The sequence below is a fragment of the Nelusetta ayraudi genome, unplaced genomic scaffold (assembly GCF_046127955.1).
Source record: "Nelusetta ayraudi isolate G7.1 ecotype Tasmania unplaced genomic scaffold, CSIRO-AGI_Nayr_v1 ptg000058l, whole genome shotgun sequence".
Lineage (NCBI taxonomy): Eukaryota > Metazoa > Chordata > Actinopteri > Tetraodontiformes > Monacanthidae > Nelusetta > Nelusetta ayraudi.
In genome coordinates, this window is record NW_027466108.1 from 614,827 (window position 1) to 637,294 (window position 22,468).

The 22,468-nt window shown below is 47.0% G+C and overlaps 1 protein-coding gene across 3 annotated transcripts in view; it reads left to right on the top strand.

Moving 5' to 3' along the window:
- LOC142896975 (tetratricopeptide repeat protein 28-like) overlaps positions 1-22,468 on the top strand; it is a 186,768-nt gene that overhangs the window by 106,834 nt on the left and 57,466 nt on the right. For all 3 annotated transcript variants that reach the window (XM_076038959.1, XM_076038960.1, XM_076038961.1), the window contains 3 exons: positions 5,110-5,257; positions 11,422-11,694; positions 13,453-13,583. In XM_076038959.1, coding sequence (XP_075895074.1) covers positions 5,110-5,257; positions 11,422-11,694; positions 13,453-13,583 — 552 coding nt within the window. The remainder of the gene's footprint in view (positions 1-5,109; positions 5,258-11,421; positions 11,695-13,452; positions 13,584-22,468) is intronic.

Consider the following 22,468-nt stretch of genomic DNA (forward strand, 5'->3'; position numbering starts at 1 on the left):
CTATACCTGCAGCAAGGCAAAGAAAGATGGGTAGAAACTCACAGACTTGCCTTTGGAAACAGATTTAATTAAGCGCACCCTCCATTGTGGTTTACTGTGGCTTTCAACCTGTCAAGTTGAAGGGCAGAAGGGCAGAAAGCCCAAAGCAGCAATCATTCCATTTCACTTTTTTTTTCCTTTTCTTTTTTTAAGCTGCACTTCAAGCTAATTTGTCACAGACGACAGTTATCCTGGGATATTAAATTAAGCGGTTGACATTACATGTACCCTGTGAAATGACTGTGTCACCTTCAAAGTGCAGTGGCAGAGGGATTTGCAAGGCGGTACGTGTCGAAAACGGTGGTGGACGCGTGACATTTCTGGGTCACACTTGGAAACCAGGCAACGACCCCTGTTGTTAAAGAGCCAAGGAGCAGAGGGGAGAGAGGCAACCGACCCATTGTTCCTGTCAAGCCATTAGTCTTAATTGGGTCCCAGCACCCTGTCTTGTGTGGCAAGCTTAATTTAGGTAAGACATGTTTACTCAAGTCACATGGGGCGTTCTACCCCGGCGTTGTTGAAGTATTTGTTTTCAGTTTGAATTTGTGTGTTTGGGTCTACATCGTGTTTGCCTGCTGTCCCCATTTGATGGTCTGATTTGGGCTCTATTATGTCACCGGCAGGGGTTCTGCTCAGACTCGATGCATTGCCACCAACTGCCCTGCGGGTGATCGGGGGACCATCTGCGGCAGGCCTGTCCTAAAAACACACAGCAGTGGTGTGGCCTTAATGGAGCTTAGCTAGCTTTGATCGATTCCCACATTTTTCAGAACACCTCTGTCTCTGCTGATCGCCAATCAGGGTCACAGCAAGACGCACTATGGCCTTGGGATGACAGAAAGGGGTTGCGCTCCGCTTTAAAAAAAAAAGACATCATTGATGTACGCAAGAAGTGGGAAGGATACATCCTCAGATGTCTGTAAATTACCTGACAACACAGTGGCGTGCTCAGCGTTTGTGCCCCTGCAAGGGTGCATTTACAAATTTGCTTGCCAATTTGATTTGCTGCTGAAAATGACAGATTCGGGAGAGGGTAAGCAAACCTCATTTGGCAGTCTGCAGTAAGAATTTAGTCTTTGAAGAGGCTCTTGCATCTCATTCTGCAATTTGGGTGCATTCAATAAGATATTGGATGCACACACTGATCAGCCCAAGCAGCCGACGTGAGTGACATAAAATCCCGTCTCAGTCCTTGACCCACGAAACCCTCAAACACTAGGATGAAGAAAACCCAACAACACATCCCATGTAGGTCAGTTCTGGCTGGGTCTTTGTGGCCAGGTGGACTCCTGAAGCCATTTGTCACATCCGTTGGGTTGTACTTGGAGCATTTTTGTGGTCAAGGACTTGGTTTTCATCTTTGTGGGTTTGGTCTTTTTTGCTCGGGACTATGTTTTGCTCTTCACCAAGAACAACAAAACATAGTCCCCACATCTGTAGGGCATGCCATATGTGAGATTTTACACAATCCAATCAGGCGGGATCTTAAGTGTGTACATTTAGTCAGCCCTGCCTTACCACAGTCCGGTCCAAATGACATTCTGTTTGCTCATTATTCACATCAATCTGCCCCAGCAATTCAAGTCATTCTGCCTTTAAACTCATTCGAGAACCAGCTCCCAAATGGACACTCGAGTGCAAACACAGATGTGTTCCCAGGGGCTGATGACTCCCCCTGGAGTGACAGTGAGCTGGAGAGAAGCCTCAGAAGTGAGCGAGGACATATGCTGAGGCATTAATCTGCTAATATAAAAGGAGGCCCTCACAGCTGGTCATGCAACTCCCAGTCTTAACTGCGCTAACTTTCTCTTCATCTGCGTTGACTGTAGGGCCTTATTGTGAACAACAGAGCTGTCGCTGAGAGAAAATTGTCCATGTTTTGCTCTAAGTGTCTCGTTAGAGAATAGCAGCCTGTGCGACTGTGCTGTGCGAGAGCTCATTTGCGTCTGTGTGTGTGTGTGTGTGTGTGTGTGTGTGTGTGTGTTGGGAGAGTGTTGGTTCCCCACAGCATACAGCACGGCGTACTAGAGTGAATAACTTTTTTTTGCATCATTTCCCTCTTCCTCCTAAGCATAAAAACATGAATATTTAAAACTACATCAAACAACATTCATGAAATATTAAAATGTTCGAGAAACAAGAAAAGCTTTTATCCCCTCTCATATTCATATGTGTTTTCAAGCCTCTCCCTCTCTTTCCTACGGACACGCATGCATGCACGCGCTCACGCACACATGCACGCATACACACACACACACACACACACACACACACGCACGCATGCATGCACAACTAGATACATGCGCTCTTCCAATCCCCAGAATTTACCCACGGGTAAGACCGGCAAGTCTTCCCACTCCTTGCACTCTTTTGTGGTATCAGCACATTGCTGCATTAAATAGAGGAGGTGAAGATGGAGGGAGGCTCAATAATTTAACCTGGATTTTGTTCAGTGCATTGGGAAAAAAAAATCTATATCTATATATATACATACATAGAATATATATAAAAATTTAAATCCTGGATTGTCAATGTCATATCATAAAATATCATAAGATTGCTGACTTGGTGCCAGGGAGGTCTGCAAATCACGGCCCTCTGGATGACTTTCCAGAACCCGTTTAAGATTGTTGTTTTTTTTGGGCTGAAAGATTAGAAAGTGACTTGTAGCGGTCGATTGTGCATGCAGTGTTGTGCGTTGACAAGGACAAGGTTAATCTGAGGAGCCCCCTCATTTCCTCTAATGCTAAGCTGCGGCTGTGTTAATCACTGTGGCAGCAGCTCCAAGCGAAATTTCTGGTGTGTTTTTAGAAAATATCCCGTTAAGCATGAATTTAAAAAAAAAGAAAAGGATCAGAATGCAGGGGGGAAATCTTGCTGTATGCTCCCATTGGATGACTCATGCCAGTAGTGTAGCCGTCCTGATTGCCAAGCTTTAAATGTCAACCTCTTATGCACTGGGCCGTGCCAACCCTATACTGCAGAACGTAGCGGTGTCAACTACTGTAATGTCATTTTTAGTAAAACTTGTTGAGTTATTAAAGGCAGGGGTTAGAGCTTGTGTGTACATTTAATATTTTGGTGTGCAGTGGCTGTTTAATAATTGAATACGCTATGTATGTATATATATATATATATATATATATATATATATATATATATATATATATATATACATATATATATATATATGTATATATATATATGTGTATATATATATATATATATATATATATATATATATATATGTATATATATATATGTATATGTGTGTGTGTGTGTGTGTGTGTGTGTGTGTGTGTGCATATATGTGTGTGTTTGTCCTTTTACGGCGGTCGTCTCAGTTGGGCCATACGAAAGAAAACAAAAAACGAGATCCCCAGGCACTCACTCCTGTTGTAGGCCAAATCTAATCAAAGGGAGAAGTGCTTTTAAATGTCTTTTGTTCCCCTGGGCAAAACGTTTGGGTGCCCAAACTCCTCCGCACGAGATGCAATTAATATTGAGCGGACAGCCGGCCTGGCCCTTGTATAATATCAGTGTTGCAACAAAGGTTAATGCCTTGAATCTAATCTCCGTCCTCATCATTTCCAATGGAGTTGTGATGCAGGCGGAGGGAGGCAGAATATGTGGAGGGGCGACGGCAGATCTGAGGGGAGATTGGTAGTCGGCGGGGGGGCTCGGACAGACGCAAAATTAATTACTGGTCTCTATAAATTCACTGTCATGTCTCATTTTCCCTAATCCTCCCCGCCTCACTCACTTTGTCGCCGTGCTAACAGAGAAGCTGCAAAAAAGACTAATGAAAAGGGCCTCTGAGATGCTAATGGCAAATTAGCCCTTGTGTCACTTTTTGGAAGCTGTGAGTGGAGTGACTGCTTGATCAGTGACGAGTTGGCCAGACTGCCACTGCCCACTCAGGCTTAAACACCCTGAAAGAAAAAAAATAATACCCTAAGAGCAAAGATTTTTTATTATTTCACCACATTTACCCGATTTGTGGGAATTGCGTTTTTCCAAAACACAGGTCCAGATATAACTACGTGGGGGGGACATTTTGCTCTCACTGGAGGGCATTTAAGTGGTTTGGATTGTGAGTAATGGGCTGGGTCCATTTACAGCGCCCTCTTGGTTGAAGCGGCAGACTTGGAACGGAATCAGACTTCACAACGGGCCCAGAATAATTGTCTGATCAGACCTTAGACACAAACACAGTGAGTCACACGCTAGCTTGGATGAAGCATCTCTTTTCCTGGGTGAATCCAAACACATTCACTGAGTTATTGATGGGACTTTGGAATGAGGAGACTGTGTCTGTTTTAGTTTCCAGGCTCAGGAATGTTCCAAAACATTTTTTTGCTTATATAAAAAAAAAAAGATGCCATATGTCAGCAGCCGCATTCACTCTCTGTCCCAGCGCTCGTGCATTTTTTATGCTCTGAACAGTGTGATTAGGATGACAAATGCAGTTAATTTTCGCCGGCTTGAAGAGCCAGTCATATATCTAAAGCATGATTCAAGTGTACATCTGATGCAGAGACGCTGCAAAAACAGCCAGTTATTGTTTTATAAATGTGTGCGAGCAAAGAGACTCCACAATCTCAAGTATTTATGTTTTCGCTCCTGCTGGGCTGCACACCGCCTAGACCAAGAAGACCTCTCTCAGTCTCGCTTTTCTTTTCCTTTCTCTGTAGCCATTTTTTTTTTTCCAACTCAGCCAAACACGATTCCCAGCACTCCGCCTGCGTGCCGGTTTTCTCCCACAGCAAACCGAGGCAGAAAAAAAAAATGAAACAAAAAAAGTAGGATTGAAAAACAGTAGTTGCTCCTGCGAACGCAGTGAGCCAGAGTTCAACATGTACGTTTATGTAAAACTTATAATCCAATTAACAAGTACAAAAACCCAGTCATCACTCTATTATGGGAACACAATGGAGAGAGGTGCCATGTTCAAGAAACTGCCCATGTGGAAAAAAATGCAAATGGCTGGAAATGAGTGTCGGCTGATGTGTGCGTGTAAACATATGCCGCAGAGCTCTAACCCTCGTCTTCGTCTCCCTCCTTCTACAGGCATACTTCCGACAGGGTGTTGCCCTTCAGTACCTTGGTCGCCATGCCGACGCACTGGCCGCCTTCGCCTCCGGGCTGGCCCAGGATCCCAAGAGTCTCCAGCTACTGGTGGGAATGGTGGAAGCCGCCATGAAGTCGCCTCTGCGAGGTAAATAACTCTGTACAACTGTGTGGATGTAGGATGATGGAGGACGATGGAGGAATGGTAACGGTTATTAGGTTTGATTAAAAAGGTGCAATGCAAGGCAAAGTGAAAGCACACCAACAGTTGCTGCACGATTGACGTGTTCAGCTGGGAGACAACACTTTATGTAGAACAACATTTGATGATGTTCTAAATGTCTGTATGTGTGACGATCTCAAGGTTTCGTCAAGTCCCTACTAAGATTCGGCTTCAGGAGAAAAAAGATAATTTGCGGAACACACTAGCTTCTAAAAAGGCTGTCGTTTAAACAAGTAAATAGACCCACATTTTGTCTTTTATTCAAACCTTGATTTGATGCTGGATTTTATCATGACAAAGAAAAAGAAAAGTGCGTTGATGCCGATGTGACCGTTTATTCGTTTTTTGACTCTCACAGAATATAACTCAAGTCGTCTCAAGGGATTATTTCCTGTAGATTTAACCTTTTGTGTCAGGATCAATCGTGTTCAACGTGATCACATTCTCTAAAGCCCGTTTTTTTATTCATGCTATACTACCTTGAAAGTGAAACACTGTGCTTTCGTTCCACTTACTATTTTATTCCACTGTGTACGGTTTGCTGTTCCCACGTTGCTTTAGTCCCTCAATTGCTCGGCTGTCAGACGCATCCTCCCATTCCGGCCGTCAGTGTGCGTTGAGGTGACTTTGCCTGCCAGTTTATCCCCGCTCGCTCATCAAACGGGCTGTCCGTCCGTCCGTCTTGTCCGTCTTTGGCTTCTTTGTGACTGAATGCTTGGGTCACGCACCCAAACGGAGATGGCGAGGCCGACGCCCGCAGCTTCAGCGTATCTCATTGTCAGCTGGGTTGATCACACACAGAGATATCCTGTTATCGTAATGAGCATCCAACACTAATGCCATTGTTTGCGTCTGCCCCTGTCTAAAGCCTTTTTTTCCCCCGCTTCCCTAAAGCCGAGTGGATTTGTAAGAAGGCCGTCCGAAGCCAAGATTGTTGCTTAAGTGTTTTCTTTCTGCATTATTATCTGCCGTATCGGCCAACTGCAATGACCTGATTGTCCGTGAGTCATTTTTTGCAGGCCGGCTTAATGAGCCTCCAACAAACCTGGCAGCAATTTTTCCCACAGATGACCGCTGCAATTGATTTGATCCTTTTCAGATCTGGACACATCTGACTACCAATGGAGACTGAGTCATCTGCTGTCCCGCCTTTACGTCATCTTTTTACCCAGTGAAACGCGGACCCCGCAATTTAATACCCAAACATTTTCCGCACTGGGCATTGAAATCAGCAACTCTGATGGGCTTTGTTCAGTGAAGAAACGCTTCATCGAGGCCCGTCTGAATATTTGAGGGAAAAATGCGAAGGTATGAGGATTTTTTTCATAGGGAATAAAGAAGGGAAAGCCCATCTGAGCGTATGAGCCCCGTCAGCCGAGCCGCAGAAAGAAAGCGGTTTGGGTGTGAGCCCAGACCCGAGCATCACGGACCACAATGGATCCTCTCGGCGGGGGAAGACCAACATTTAGTCCTCGCCATTTAATCTCTTAATTGTTTACCCTGTTTCCCGCCGTGCCAGGCAGCCAGCAGAGGACCTAATCCAAGGTGTATAGGAGAGGTAGCTAGGTCAAAGGATTAGGAGCAATGATCCTCTCAGAGGGACTCCTGGCACAGGGGGACGATAATCAATGTTACGCCAGCAAACGGGGAGGATAATCAGTGTTACTTAGCAAAGTCCTCCGATAAGTGAAAGGTAGACAGGCGGCACCTTCTCTCCTTGGACAAGGAAGTGTTATCCCAAGCTTGAGCGCTTGTGAATGTGTTTCACAAGAGGAAAAGAAAATGTGCCGGCCCTGTTTGATCCTGCTCTGATTCAGCCAGTGCCGTTATTTTGACCTTAGAAGTACATCGATAGAAAAAAATAAGAAGCATATCTTAAAAGTCTGGATCTAAATGCAGCTTCAGAAAGGACAGAATGTAGGCCGATTTCACACACACTTCATATGTAAGCATTCAGTTCTTTAAATTTGTTTAAAAATGAACAGGTTGCTTTTTTACATCTGTCTTTATCCATGAATGATATTTTAGATATAATCACGTGACATGCCCATTGTGTGCCAGGAGAAAAATTTTACATTCATTGATGAAATGATTTCATCAATGTCACTGTTCGAAATATGAAAAACTTGCCAATCTTCACCTTTTGTGTACTTTGTTCTAGTACTTAGGAACATACTGTTCTCATGTTTTTTGGGTTCAGGTTAGGGTTCGATGCTACTAATGTTGGGCCTTTGCTGCAGCTGCCCTTGTAAACAAGCCTGCACTCCATTCTTTCATAGCCGGCACTCTGCCTCATCCGTCCCGAAGGATGCCGTCAGTCACTTTGATCAGAGTCTGATTGTATCGTAGGAAAGGCTTCATCTGAGGTCTTAAACATTGATCTGCAAGATGTTCATTGTGTTGCATTTTTCCACGGTTACACACGCCGTGGCGTGAGCATGAAAAAGTTATTCTGCGATAAAGCGTCCAATAGGAGCCAAGAAAAGATAGCGGCCCAACCGTAATTAAGTAGTAAATGGCCTTCGTTCGACATCGTGAACCGCAACAAAAGGCGATTGCCAGTGCTATAGATCAGCCTGCACGGCCTCGCTGCATCCACTGGGTCTGTCCCTTGTTTTCTTTAGTCTATACAACATGCTAATGACCCTAAAAGGTTGTAATGCTTTTGTAATTGCGCTTAAGTTTTCCAGTTGCGTACACACTATTAATTCCCAGCAGTGCGTCAACTCCATGTTGCTTGCGATGTTGCCAAGAAAGGGCTGATTGTATCTCGCTGTGATTGCGGCGCTAACTCATCACAGCCATTTATACTCTTCGCCGGCGCTCTGCGATGTTTACATTTATCCAAAAGCAACTTGATATTTTGTGTTTGTGTGTGTGTGTGTGTGGGTGTGCGCGTGTGCGCGAGTGTGTTGGGCGGGGGGAAAGTGGGGGGTTGCCACAGTGCAGAGAAATCCATCTGATGACATCACGCAAGAAATAGGCAAACAAATAGATTAGACTGGAGGAAGGAGGCAAATAATGAACCCCGCAGAGCGATATCAAGTCAGATGTCTTCAAGGACACAGCGTAAAGTGAATTCATCAGACCTCGCTGTGCATCCGCTGCGAATTCAATATTATACGTATCATCCTCCAATTCTCAGTGTGTCATATACAATTCAAGCGTCACTCCCTGACTCAATGGCTCCCGCGCAGATCAAGGTTTTTTTTTTCCCCTCCCCTTATGATTTCACAGTCGAGCAGCTGCCTCGCTCTCGTGTGACTCGCACCGTTTTTCCCACAACAAAAGGCCAGTAACGCAAACCGGTGGGTAACATTTTTTCCCCCAAACATCAGCAACGTCCGTCTGAGTCACAGAGCGAAGTTTGGGAAATCAGCCACTCGCTGTTTTGTCTGTTGGCATCTATGGTTTACGTTGTAAAGTAATCACATGGGTAATATTCCTGCTAATCGCCCAAGTCCAGTTCTCCCGTTTATTTAGCTGCTTGGGGGCCAGTGAGAGAATGTGGTGGCTCCATTTGTGGGAAATATTTTTTTAATTTGTCTTTTTTTTTTAATGTGGAGACCTCCCTGTGAACCACAGAGGACGTGTTTTCACTGCGTGGCACTTATTGACCCAGGCTTGACTGTTTCTCTTAACTTGAAGATTTGAGGCCCGTGGTCATTAAGACGTGTCCTGCTGAGGAGCTTTTGAGCCAAGTGCTTTTAATTCTTAAACAGTACAAGTGCCAGAGGGGCTGCTGGGTAACCGAGCTGAACCTTCCCAGAGGAGACAAGAAAGTAAGACTGTCTACTAGAAGGAATGAATGGAGTATTACAGTGTTATCCAGAGGGCAAAGAGCGTCACTCTTTGTATTTTGCTTAATGTGAGCAAATATCATGGAATATGAAAAAACAACAATGAATTGATTTGCATACCATGAAAAATATGCACATAATGTATGCAACAAAACCCACAACAAAACAAAACAAAATAAACACTGGACCCTGTTGCCAGAGTGGTGAATGCTCCTATCTGACATGGCCTCTTAGCTACTAGCAACTTCTAGAGTATTTCTGCTAAGATGACCCATTTTGTACCATGGTGAGAACTCAGTTTTTGAAGACATGCCGCATTGTTGCATGGCATTTCTGGTGTTCATTTTCCCATGGAGTCTGCAAGACAAATATAAATCATATCACTGGCCACATCCTTCTTAGGATGCTGGTCGGACGTGTCTGCGCTTTCATAATACGAACACAGAAAGCCACAATGTGAGACCACTACATTTTACAATCACTTTAACCAAATAGGACAGTTTATTCATTTTACCCAGTGTCTCTGTATGGCAGGAGAAGGATCCATTCTCAATTCTAAAGAATAACATTTCAAGGTAGTTGACCTGTCTCCTGAATGGCAGATGGAGAAGTTCATGATGTGCTTCAAGGTTTAATTAAAATGAGGTGTCAGACACAAGAATATTACTTGTGGCTTGCAGTTATGTATTTCTGCCCATAATTATACTGTAATATGGCCCTGACTGTAAGCGCAATCATACAAAGAAGGTGTGTGTGTGTGTGTGGGTGTGTGTGTGGGGCGGGCGCCTACCTAGGGAAGCACTTTAGCATTCAATTTTACGCGCGTGACTGAGAATGAATATGAAACAACGCACTCGGATGTTGTCATAACTGCATGTTTATGGAGGCAGCAGCCATGACACCTTTTCTTTAACAAAACAAAAAGGTGGTGGTGGTGGGTGGTGGGTGGGGGGGGGCACGCTCTCAATGTTTGATTTATGAGTCAGCTCTCGGTGACACTCTGAAGGCAATTACAAGCTATGAATAGATATTATGTGCACGCGTCGTCCCTGCAAGCGCGACATCTGCCAACTGCTGGAGCAGAAGCGGCGCTCTTGAAAGTGTATCATCAGTTACCCTTTTGAGTGCGCGTGTGGGTTATTATTGCATAAAGTGTGCGCTTGTGTGTGTGTGTGTGGGTGTGTGTGTGCTGTGTGTGGGTATCATTGTATTAGTCTTACTGTGCATTTCCAAGAACAGTGGAGTTTGCGCAGGTACCAACGCCGCATTCTAAAAATCTGTCAAAACTGGCAGCCCTTCCGAAACCTCGCTGTTAAATGTAGAATTCGCACCAAGTTATTCACAATTAAGAACAGGAAGATAGTGCCGACGTTGAAACACTGTGCAGGCGTGTGTAATGAGATTTGACCTAATTGGAATCAAGTGTGCTTAAAATATTTGCGCCTCAGGGGCCAGGAGAATTAAGCATCCCCAAGATGCACGACTATACCGGAATGCAATTGCGCATCAATACGCGCAAAGCGTCAGTAGATGTGCGTACACACACAGACTTGGGTGTGTCCTTGCCCCTGTTGTTCGATGCCGGCGTCTGCCAGAGGGCTTTGCGATCTGAAGGGGCTGCGCATCCCCGAAATCCCGGGTGGCCCACCATTGATTTATGTCATTGTGTGCATTTCTAGCCTCTTCAAAGGTCACCTTGTGTGTCTCCTTTGCTCTGCATTCATCCGCCGCCGCTACTGTGGTGAATTAGCCACATTAGTTCTCCCAGTGCTCCCAGAACTCGCTCTCAAAAACCCATTCGGCCCTCCGTGTTCTCTTTCGCCGGTGAAATCGACAGACGCAGGGAGAGGACAGAAAAAATAATTTTGCTGTGCGGCCTGTGAAGACAGATGCCTACAGTGCTCTAAACAAGTGCCAGTTCTCTGCAGTGCTGTTGAAAATTGCCCGAGATTACCCTGTTAGCATGGCTTGAACTCACACTCACACACACACAAATCGCTCACATGTTGACTTATTGTCAAATTGTCAGTGAAAGCCGTCACTCAGCCAAGCTGGAGGCGATGCTTATCCTGGCAGTGCAGACGCCACCACTGCCAGGGAAAAGCGCAATCTGAATTCAGACGGCAGCCGCCGTCGCCCAGGTTGTAAACACTGAACACAGTTAACTGCAGTCGCATTTGGATACTGTCGCCAGTCGCCGTGTCAACACTTGGTTATGTTTTGGGATATTATGAAGTCTTTTGTTTTTTGTTTTAATGTGTGCGACATGCTCTCGTCCTTTCCTCGCAGAGTCTCTGGAGCCCACGTATCAGCAGCTGCAAAAGATGAAGCTGGACAAAAGTCCCTTTGTGGTGGTGTCTGTTATTGGCCAGGAGCTGCTGACAGCCAACCACCACACGGCCTCTGTTGTGGTGCTGGAAGCCGCTTTGAAGATCGGCACATGCAGTCTGAAGCTACGTGGCTCCGTCTTCTCAGCCCTCAGCAGCGCTCACTGGTCCCTGGGCAACACCGAGAAGAGCACTGGCTACATGCAGCAAGACCTGGAGGTGGCAAAGACCTTAGGTAAGGAGGACAAAGTGGGACAAAAGGCTTGGTATAGGAGGGTATTTTCACTATTTATTTGGCTGGGGGTTGATTTTTGGTGGAAGATATGAAAGAAGATAAAATACCTAAAAGACACAACAACAAAGTGGATACTGAGTAAGTGAGCGAGCTCATATCAAACCAACAGGCCAGGAAATGAACAAATAAACACAGTGACACACTGAGATCAAGGCAGTGGCCTTATTATTCATAAAATCTCTACCTAATCAGTTGCAATCAATATATTTTCACATTAGTTAGACATTAGTTCCTCATAAATCTGGCATTCCACCTCTATTGGTCTATTTCTGTTTGTACAGTCAACTGGGTCATGACTGCGGACCTTCAGATGAAAGGCGTCCACATAATTAACCTATTGTTAGTAATCTAATGTTTTATATTATAATATATTCAATGACCGTCAAGAATCTGGATTGGAGATTTATGAGTGCTGCCAAATAGTGCAATGCAGTTACAACTGTATGTACAACTCAACCTCACTGGTGTTATGATAGTTTCCTAACGCCAAGTCCCACCAGCACTGCGTCGAAACCCGACAGTGTGCTGCGGGGGCTCTTGTGTAATTATTCTAACATAATTAAGATCTGTGTGATGCTAAGTTGTGTAGTTCGCTGCTTTTGCGCGGGCGTCTTACCGCTGGTGCATTGTGAACTGCGGTATACAGAAACTTGAAGAACCGGTGTCATCTTCAGACTGGTTGTCCAACTGTTGCATGATGAACTCATCTCAGTCGCACCTGGGACAACATTCAGTTTAACAGCGTCACCCGTTCTCATGTCATAGTGCTTAACTGACATAATAGCTACTAAACATTGTCCACACTGTTAATAGAAATAACATCCTGCCGTCTTTAGCATTCATTTGAAAACACCATATCAATTAAGTAAGTAACATTGTATATCTAATGAGTTACACCACTAGTTCATTGAGCTACACTCAAGTGTTCTGAAAACGAGTTTGTTGTCCATATATGGGCATTAGTGCAACATACACATCAATCAGCTGACATTGGGTATCCTTGTGTGTATAGCTTTTTTGCTAATGTGATTCCTCCCATAGATTGTCCTTGTCCTACCTAGAGCTCCAACAAGTCGTTTTTCCCCCACGTGAAAATCTCGCACCATGTCTGAGAGGGAGTTTACATCTCCATGAAAATAATAGGATTCAACCAGTTTCTTCGCTCTAAAATAGACACTCTTGTAAGCATGGATGCACAACGTAGCTGCAAGAGCTTCAGGAAGAAGACAGCGAGAGAAAGAAAATAGTTATGATTGTGGTCAGATAGAGAGAGGGGCACGGGGAAAAATAGCAAACAGGAGAGTAGCACAGACTGGCTCCGCTCCTCTCGCCCCCCCACACAGTTTGACACATGACTGGTCAGAACAGCTGGAGATAAGGAGCTGCAGCTTTCCAGGTGAAGCGCGAAGTCTTGTGTGCTTTGCTTTGGCCCCGTCCGTGGGGCCTCTCTGTCGGGCAGAAATAATAAGGCTCTCCCCTCTCACCCTCCGGAGCACTGAGATCCACCCAAACCAGCTGTCAGGGAAGCTGCTCTACTGTGGAGAACATCCAACGGACACTTTCCCTTTTAAGGCCACGCTGGCACGGACGTGCTTCATCACGTTGCCGTTCAACAGCGGCAAATAAACACGACTACAAGTAACTGTGGTTGTCCTTTTTTTTTATATCCTTCCTTTCAGTCGTTTTCTTTCTTTCCAGGTGACCAAACAGGGGAATGCCGTGCCCACGGGAATCTGGGCTCGGCATTCTTCTCCAAGGGAAACTACCGTGAGGCGTTGACCAATCACCGCAACCAGCTGGTCCTGGCCATGAAGCTGAAGGACAGAGAGGTAAGGGGCGACTTTGTGGATTTGGAAGCAATTACGCCGAGCGGAAATGGATGGAGGAGGGTTTTGGGAGGGAGTTGTCATACCGGAGGATGATGAATCAAGGTCGAAAAGTTTTATTTTTTGCGGCCGGTAGGTTGTGCTGTGCCCAGCATTCCTCTCGGCCCGGCTGTTTGGAGGGTACGTGAAGGAGGAGGAGTGCGAAGGACACTGAGATGGTGCCGCACTTGTCTATTTAAAAACACGGATGTCATGTTAGTTCTTTGGCGGGGTTGGGGGGTGGGAACGCGTGAAGGTGATGGGGAAGGAGGCTGTACGAGTCAAGGCCATAAAGGATAGCCTCAGCAGCTGGCTCACCTTGTTACCGACGCGCACCTTGTATGCAGATATTATGCAGATGTTTTCTGATCCGTGTAGCTGTAAGTTGGTGGGGGATGGGGGGTGTACGGATGAAGTTGTTTGATGGGCATGAGGAGGAGAGAGAGGAGAGGGAGGCGAAGAAAGACCTGGGGAGGAGGATGGAGGAGGTGGGGATTAGTCGGTTGGACAGATCCACTTTCCTTTTACCCTTCAGTGCCCTCTGTCTGTCCTCCTCTGTGGTCATTGTTGCATCCGGACCGGCGGTGGGTGGTGGGGGGAGGGGGAGGCTTGACAGGTGCTTGTTCCTATACAAATCCTGTAGCGCGAGAAGAATGGCCTCCGTTTCCCCTTCGTGTCTTATCCTCTCCACCAGGCTGGCGGCCGCGCTTGTTTGTGTTCCAGTGATATCAGGAGACATTTAAACAGTCCAGTCGGACGCCAGCACAATGCGCCAGGGTGAAACTAACAGTTGAAGAATGAGGCCAGGCCTTTGACAACCTCGCCTTCCCTTCCATTACCTTTTCCTTCCCTTCCCTTCCCTTCCCTTCCCTTCCCTTCCCTTCCCTTCCCTTCCCTTCCCTTCCCTTCCCTTCCCTCCTCCTCTTCACCCAATTTTGCGAGTTTAAAGATGCACTCGGAGCAAGAAGTTTGATTCGGAGCCCAGCGTCTGTCATGTCGGAGGATGTGTGTGATTCAGTGTGTCACGCTGAGTCCTCGGAGTCTGCTTTGAGGGTTTGACTGCTCACCACGGACCGCTATAGGGCTGCTGCAGCCTATCGTGAACCTCTGTCTCTTTTTTTTCTCTCTCTCTCTCTCTTGCCACTGAGACTAATGCTACTCACATGTTGCTTCTTAGAGGAAAAACAATACCCTGGCTGGAACCTCCCCTTCTCACCCCGGCGCTACGCGCAAATGGCTGCGGGCCACTCGTAAGTGTTCCCGGGGCTCGACGGAGGTCATTGAACACCTCTCCAAGTTGCATCATAGTACCAAACGTCCGCGTTGGCCCTGCTTGGCCCACCAACCCCCCACGCCCCTCCCCCTCCTCCGCTCTTGTTCCTCATGAAGGCCCCCTAATCAGAGTCATATGCGTGTCACACCACCTGGTCTCCCTCAGAACACACTGGAGCCTGGTGGATAGCTCATTACGGCCAGGCCTGTTGTTTTCCTTTCTGATGTGAGCGTTTTATCTGGCCTTTTTTTCTGAAGCTGAGGTCACTTCCTCGAGGCCTGGAGACAGGATGTTGTTCCTGACTGGATTTCCAGTGCGCGGCCTACGATCCGGACAGGCTGAGATGGACGAGGCTTAAGGCTTTAATATGCAGCATTCGCTCCGATGCTCAGCGACAAAGGCATATGTGCCACATGTCGAGCCCGGAAACAAACAGGAGTTGCAGTGTGTGCTGCGGTCGGGATCCCCTTGAAATTGCGTCGAGTGATATGATTGACACGATGAAAGGGGCGGGCCATGTGGCTTTGATGTGATGTGGTTTGTCGGTTTTCAGTCCATCCGGATTGAGGTTTTTGATCATGTGGGATAAAAGATTGAAATGGTAACAGATAGCACAGCATGTGTTTGTATGTAGTTGTTTTGCTGTGAGTATAGCCAACCCCCTTGCCAGCATTTTTTTTTGTTTTTTTGGTTCAGCATCTGTTGCATAACAACAAATTGATATGTGCAGTTTGGCGCCTCCAACAGTTTATTTGCAAAACGTAACTCTTCCAAAAACCAGCCCTCTATGTCCTTGCCCAAAATAATGCCTGATGTATAGTTTATTAATAGACTGTTTAATACTCTGCAGATTAATCAGGCCCACTAATGGCATTTTTATAGGAAATCAGCTTAAGCTTGACGTAATGAACAGATAGGCAATCCTAAACACCCTAAATCATTTTTCACAGCTAAACACTGTAACTTTATGCTTGTCCGGAAATGACATGATGCAACTGTTACTCATCTCATTTAGAAAAATTAATCCCTTATCAACCCCAAATTTTGTGACACTGTGATACTAACATTCGTATACACAGGCCGTCGTGGGTGTCATTACCTCTGCTAATAGAAGGCGGGAGAAAAAAAACAGTCTCGCCTTATCGAGCTATTTGTGTGACTTTATTCAAGGCTATGTGGTTGCTTGTACAGATTTCCTGCACTCATAATTCTATTACACTTGTGCCAATGGGATGGTAAGAATGAATGTATGTGAACCAATGAGAGGCCAGGTGTAGAGTGGACCAATACAATTTTTCATTCCTACCTTGTGGGCATGTTTGCTTGACTTCTTGGCACCTTAATGAGCTGAATTGCCAGGCAACTTCATCTGAGCCGACATAAAGTGTCGGAAGTGCACTGTGTTATATAGGTACTATCATGCTGTGCGCACATAATATCATAGATAGTCTGTAAATAAACTGTCTTTTCACTTGAATTGTCTAACTTCAAATACTTTTAATTTAATTATTTAATAATCCTGCATGGTAAGAGTTGACGAACCTGGTGAAGGGGACCTGTCTGACTGGAATGCTAAGTACAAACCACGAGCGCTTCAACTGGCCTTGTATTGGCCAATGGAAATTAACTGGATTGTTACTTTAAAAAAAAATAATCTGAGAGTACTCAAGTGCAAATGTGACACTTGAATCTTGAGCAAAGGAAATCTGTGCAATCCATAATCAGTGTGTGTGTGTGTGCCTGCGCCTGCGCCTGCAGTTTTAGATGAAACGAAGCTAATCTAAGAGCAAGCAGAAACTATTTGAATGTGAGCGCAGGGTTTTGAGGGACAGCGTCACACAATCTGAACATGAAATCAAATACATTCCGCTCGCAAACTGATAAGAGCCTGATCTCGAATAAAGATAGGAACATGGTTCCATCCAGCTACTGGTCTCTTCTAAAAGATGAGCGGTGGCCCGTGTGCGATTAAAGGAACAGAGACAGAAAACAGATTCCAGATGAGTGTACTCAATAAATCACGGAGCAGCCCTCTACCTGGCTCCTGTCATGTCAGTAAAAGAGCCATGCATGCAATCCATTTTAATCTTCTTAAGGAAAGAAAAAAACACCAGGAGAACATCTCGGTTGTGTCTCTTTATAGTGAAATGAATGAAAAAAGCCTGTGTTGGCCATCTGCCCGTTGTTGACCAGCAGACTCTGTGACACCAATAAATCACAGTGAACCTGACCAGGGTATTCATCTTTGAGGAGAGGGAACGGCAGAAAAAGAAAACAGGCCAGAAAGGATGGCCGAGCTGGGAGAAGGTTGAAAGAGTGAGCGCTCTGTCATCCACGACTGGGACTGGGAGCCGCGCTCCAAACCGGTGAGGTCATGGGCTAGTGTGAAGTTAGTGTTTTTCTTTAGCTCGCTGCCTTTTGGAAATATTCTTAGCAGATTTTCAGCTGTCATATATACTGCGGCGAGAACATAAACACACTCCCGAGTATTTCTAGCCGAGCGGATCGCTTCCAACTTTCGTCGTCCCAGTTTCCACACCTGGCTTCGTCCGAGGCCCGACAGCAACCATCTTCAACAAAGATCCTGAAACAAAGATGTTAAACCATGTTTTTCCTCCAGAAACTCCCTTTCCTCGTTCCTCTATTTGTTTGGGACATTTTCATCCCAAATAGTAGGTTTAACTCAGAGGAGGTAACCCCTAATTTGGGGTGTGAGCATTTAGGGGAAAACGGAGTCTGGTTGGCACTGTTGCAGTTTGTAATTATGTCTTGTGTGATGTTAAAAAGTCTGCTCGATCCCCCCCCCCCCCCCAAACCCAGGCTGAAATGGAAATCACGTTCAGCGAAAAGTAAACGGATACCCTTTTTTTCCACAGGCTCCACTGGTCTTCCACTGCAATCTTCTTTTTTAACGCAGACTTTGTTTATCTACACCCTCTTCCCTTCTCGCTCCATCTGCCAGAAGGAATCTAGTCAAAGTTTGCACCTCACTCTGCATGTGACACGGACTATTTCATCATGGATGTTTACCTTGCCGCTGGTATTCCGGCGGTATGGCTCCTGCCGGACCCTAGGTGGTACGGGGAGACGGCTGGGCTGAGAGATGAGCGCCTTAACAAGGGGTGAAGAAGAGGGCTAAGAGTGGGTGTTCCTTCTGTCAGGGTCAGGGTTTGTCAGTGTTTGTCAGCACAGGGGCTGAGATGGGAGTCATTAAGGAGTCATTAGGCTATGGCTAGGCGCGGCTATGTGCCTCCACCAACCCCTTTTCTGTGGGCCACGCTAATCAAAGGTGGCAGGGAGGTTCTTGGTACCCCTGCTTCTGTTATCGCCTCCACTGCTTAGCTGATTAAGAGGGAGGATTAAGGGGCTGACGACTGTTTTAGCTGAAATGGGGAGGAGAGGCAAAAAGAGATCAGTGCCAAACTCAAATGTATTAGCACCGTTCTAATGCGCCCACTGAAGACTACTCACAAAATGGGCTCTCAGACAAAATGTCAGTATGCACGTAAAAATGCACTGCAACCTTTCACAGGTGGACTTAGTTTGACCTGCTCCAAACTTTTTGAGCGCACTTGTCCAAGCGTTCAGCATTGCACCACTTGTTGCGTAGCGGGCAGTTCTCCGACAGAGTGATTGACTGCAAAAATCACAAACGCAAGTGTCTGATCCATGATTGATGATCGCTAAATGTTCCAGCTCAGTGGCAGTGTGTATTCAATCATGACATCATGAGACCAGGAAGGCACCGAACAGAAAAGAGCAAGTGACAAGTTATTGAGACGTCGGCATTTGCTGCAGTACAGCCATCAGTGTTTGTCAGCTGTTGTTTCAATAGACTGGATGAGATGAATAACTTACCACTGCATGAGGTAGAAGGGTTGAGTTACCACTGCATGCATAAATGCCCTACTTTCATGTTGCGATATCGCTGTAGCATTCATTTTGTACATTCTCTCCAAATGTTCCCCCCTAAAGACGAATATTCCGGACTTTCTGCCAGTAGTTTAAGGAGGAGTGCCATATACATAGGGATGTACTCCCACGCCTCCCACTGTGTCGAGAGCGAGGCGCAGAGCCGGCTGATGCCGCAGCAGCTCTAACAGCATGTCCAACCCGCTGCGCCTTAATGACCCACAGACTCTCCACGGCCCAGTGGTTTAGAACCGCTCTACAGCAGCTCGCTTAGCCATGAATCATGAGAGATGGACGGCAGGCATCAGCCAATGGGCCATGACCAGAACTGGGGAACAAGGACTTGTGTGTGTGTGTGTGTGTGTGTGTGTGTGTGTGTGTGTGTGTGTGTGTGTGTGTGTGTGTGTGTGTGTGTGTTGACATGTCGTAACCACACTAACATAAATCCGCCTCATTGGAGGGACGATTGTGGGAACCGACAATATCAGTTTTTAGGCTGAGGTGCGGTTCTGACGTATTCAGCCGCGAACAAACGCGAGTGACGCGTCGCCGGAAAAGTGACGCAAAGGCAATGTGACATCGCAGGAGTGGTATTCGATTGTTCCATCGCATTCATATTAGGGCTGCGACTGATGAAAAATGTCATTACTGTTTAATCTGCTGTTTGTTTTCGCCGCCAATTGATTATTCCATAAAGTGTCGGCTGAATTTGCAAAGTGCTCCTGTTAAATTGCTCCCTGTCCACACGACAGATTAAAACCGAGAGACTCTTCATTCATTCTTTTAAGTGGCGACAAAGCGAAACAACGCAGTGCAACCTCACAAATGGCAGAGCTGAAACAAGCAAAGCATATTTGGAAGTTTGCCCCCCCCCCAAAAAAAATGACAACCACTAATTGTCAACCTGGGCGATGGTGAATTACCAATTTTATCCAACAACGTCTCAGCGTGTCAGTGGTTAGAGCACATATATGCGTGTGTGTGAGGACGCCCGACGGTCTGTGGATGTGATTTGTGCTCGTCGGGGGGGTGCTGTGTAATGGCCTGTGCACCGGGTGACCGTGCCCTGTGACGTACCATTGAGCGGCGACGTGGAGCCCCGTGTGCATGTGCGAGGATCATAAGGTCCGCGCGTACGCATGCACGTGTCTTCCGTTAGCGAGCGCTTGTGCGCGCATTTGCCGCATTTTGGGCGGGGGGGGGGGGTGACGCAGCTCAGTGTCTCCCCCCGGCGGCGGAGCGTTCGGAAGGCTGTCAGAGAGATGAATGACTGCCGTTATATCGACTCCTGCTCTCTGCCTCTCCTCCTCCTCTTCCTCCTCCTCTTCCTCCTCCTCCCTTCTCAGTACCCCCACGTTTCGTCTCTCCGCCGCCACTTCCTCCCATGACTCTCCTCTACCTCGCCTCTCTTCGTCTCAGCTCTCTACCCCTCCCCCTTTCCCTGTTTGTCTTTGCCCGTTTTACCAAATCCCCACCGCGTCACTTTGGGAGCGGCCTTTCCGAGGAGCTCACGCCGGCCACGTTGAAAGGCCTATTTGCTGTCAGGGGCTTGGTTTTCGGATTGATTTTGCACGGCTCTAAAGGCTGCTCGGACTCCTATTTACTGATTAAAGCGTCGATACCCGAGCATCCCGAGCCCTGCTGCTAATAGTACTCTAACAAGACCATCATCAAAACGCTGCAGTGCCTCGTTGCCGGTTGCAAGCGCTCACCGTGGGGAAGTTGGGCAATTTGTCTTGAATATTACACGTTGTCCGTCTCGGCCTCCCCGGCCGCTCCAATCAAGGGCAATACAGAGGGACAGATTACATCGCAAATAAACACTGACACGGTCGCCAGAGACTCTCTCGCCACTCCGGCAACGGCATCGCGGGTTACAGATGACAGTAGACAGACATATCGTGCTCATCAGAGGGCGGGGCCTCTCTGGGATTTCCGCCGCAACCACAGGACAGGCGAGCGCACCATGGAGCTTTTAATCATTAGGAAAATCAAACGTCTGATCGTCAATCTCGGGAGGGGGGGACTGGGTGTCACGCGGCGAAGAGGGATGAAGAAGAAACGCACCAGCTCATTGTCCCCAGATAGCGGCTGACGATAAGGGATGGAGCCCGATTAAAGCCGTCAGCGTCGCCCCGCGTGGCTTTGATTGAAATGAATTGCGGCGAGGCGAAGCCAGCTGAAACAAGGCCATGTCCGCTTCCTGCCGGCGTTCCGATGAGGTCCCGGCGTGGTTCTTCGTTTGAGCCGAGCGCCATTCCAAATGTTCCAAGGAGGCTTGTTAACATTTTGGCTTTTGCCCGCCTGATTAATTCACTATGTGATCTCATAAGGAGTAATCCATTACTGATTATTATAAGGCAATGGGGCAAAGTGGCAAAAGACATTAGAATCCCAACTAGGAGCAGGCCTCGCGACTAAACCTGGCACTGCCTCGTCCTCCTTCCCCTCCGACCTCAGCGCAGCCTTGCCTTCATCTACGCCGGCCAGATAGCCATTTAAAGCTCTGGAACTGCATCCCGTTCCCAGTCCGATCGATAGTTGAGCTGTCAGCAAGACGAATGGAGCCTTAAGGAAGTCCATTTTAATGAAGGAGAAGGAGAAACAGCATGGGAAAGAGAGGTATTTGGGGGGGGGAAAGGAGGATTGCGAGGAGGAAGGAAAGGGGAGCGCAGCAGGTTGTGACAAAGAGAGGGAAGGAAAATGGGAAGAGAAGAGGAAAGAGAGAGGGGGCAAAGTGTGTATGTGTTTATTGGACGTGGGGAATTGCATGCGTGCGCCGCGTCGCCTCCGTCCCCGGCGACGACGAGGGGCTGTGCGATTTAGCTACAGTAAGAGCTATTTCTAGCGCGGCGGTGTGAAATGACACCTTAGCCACAGTGACTGGCGCTGCGCGAAAAACCCACATTAGCCAACCGAGGGGGGATTTCATCTGGCCCCACGCCACCGGCACCACCGGTACCACATCGGGGCCTCTGGCTCGTGAATCATGTCAGCGGCCCCGCAGTGAAGAGATAGTGTTGTGACGAGGGAGGAAGGGAGGGCAGCCAAGGCAGCGCAACTCCCCGCACAACTGCCCTCAGCCGCAGCCGCTCTGCTCTGGCTGCCGTCAAAAGCCCCCCGCGTGCATTTGCATTTTCGAAGTTGGTTAATTCTGTTGATGCCGTACTTTTTTTTCTTTCTTGTTTTGTTTTGTTTTCAGCCCGTTTAATTGGCTGTCTGAGCTGCCAAGCCTTTTTCTTTTCTTTTTTGCCCTACGCCAATATGCAGGAAAGACTGCATGCTAATTGGTGATTAGGAGCCGAGGTCAGAGGTGGACAGCGGCAGTCTCCTCTGGGCAACGGCTGAGTCGAACCCACTTCGGAACAATTACGTGAGCTGATTGGTCTGTGCAATTGCGGCAACAATTGCAGATTCTTTCACTTGAGCCAGAACACAGAGTCCAGTGGGCCAGAGCTTTAATTAGCGTGGCACTCGTTAGAATACCATAATATAACTGCATGTATCCCAAAAAAAATGCAGTTCAAACCATGCCTGGTGTAAAAAGCAGTTCTGGTGCCCTTTTACTTTAATTCCTGACTATGCTTGTGCTGCTTTAGCGGAGGTTAGCGTATAGCTGCGTCACCTTGTGATTGTGGTACCTAAAGTCAGATTACTTCACTAT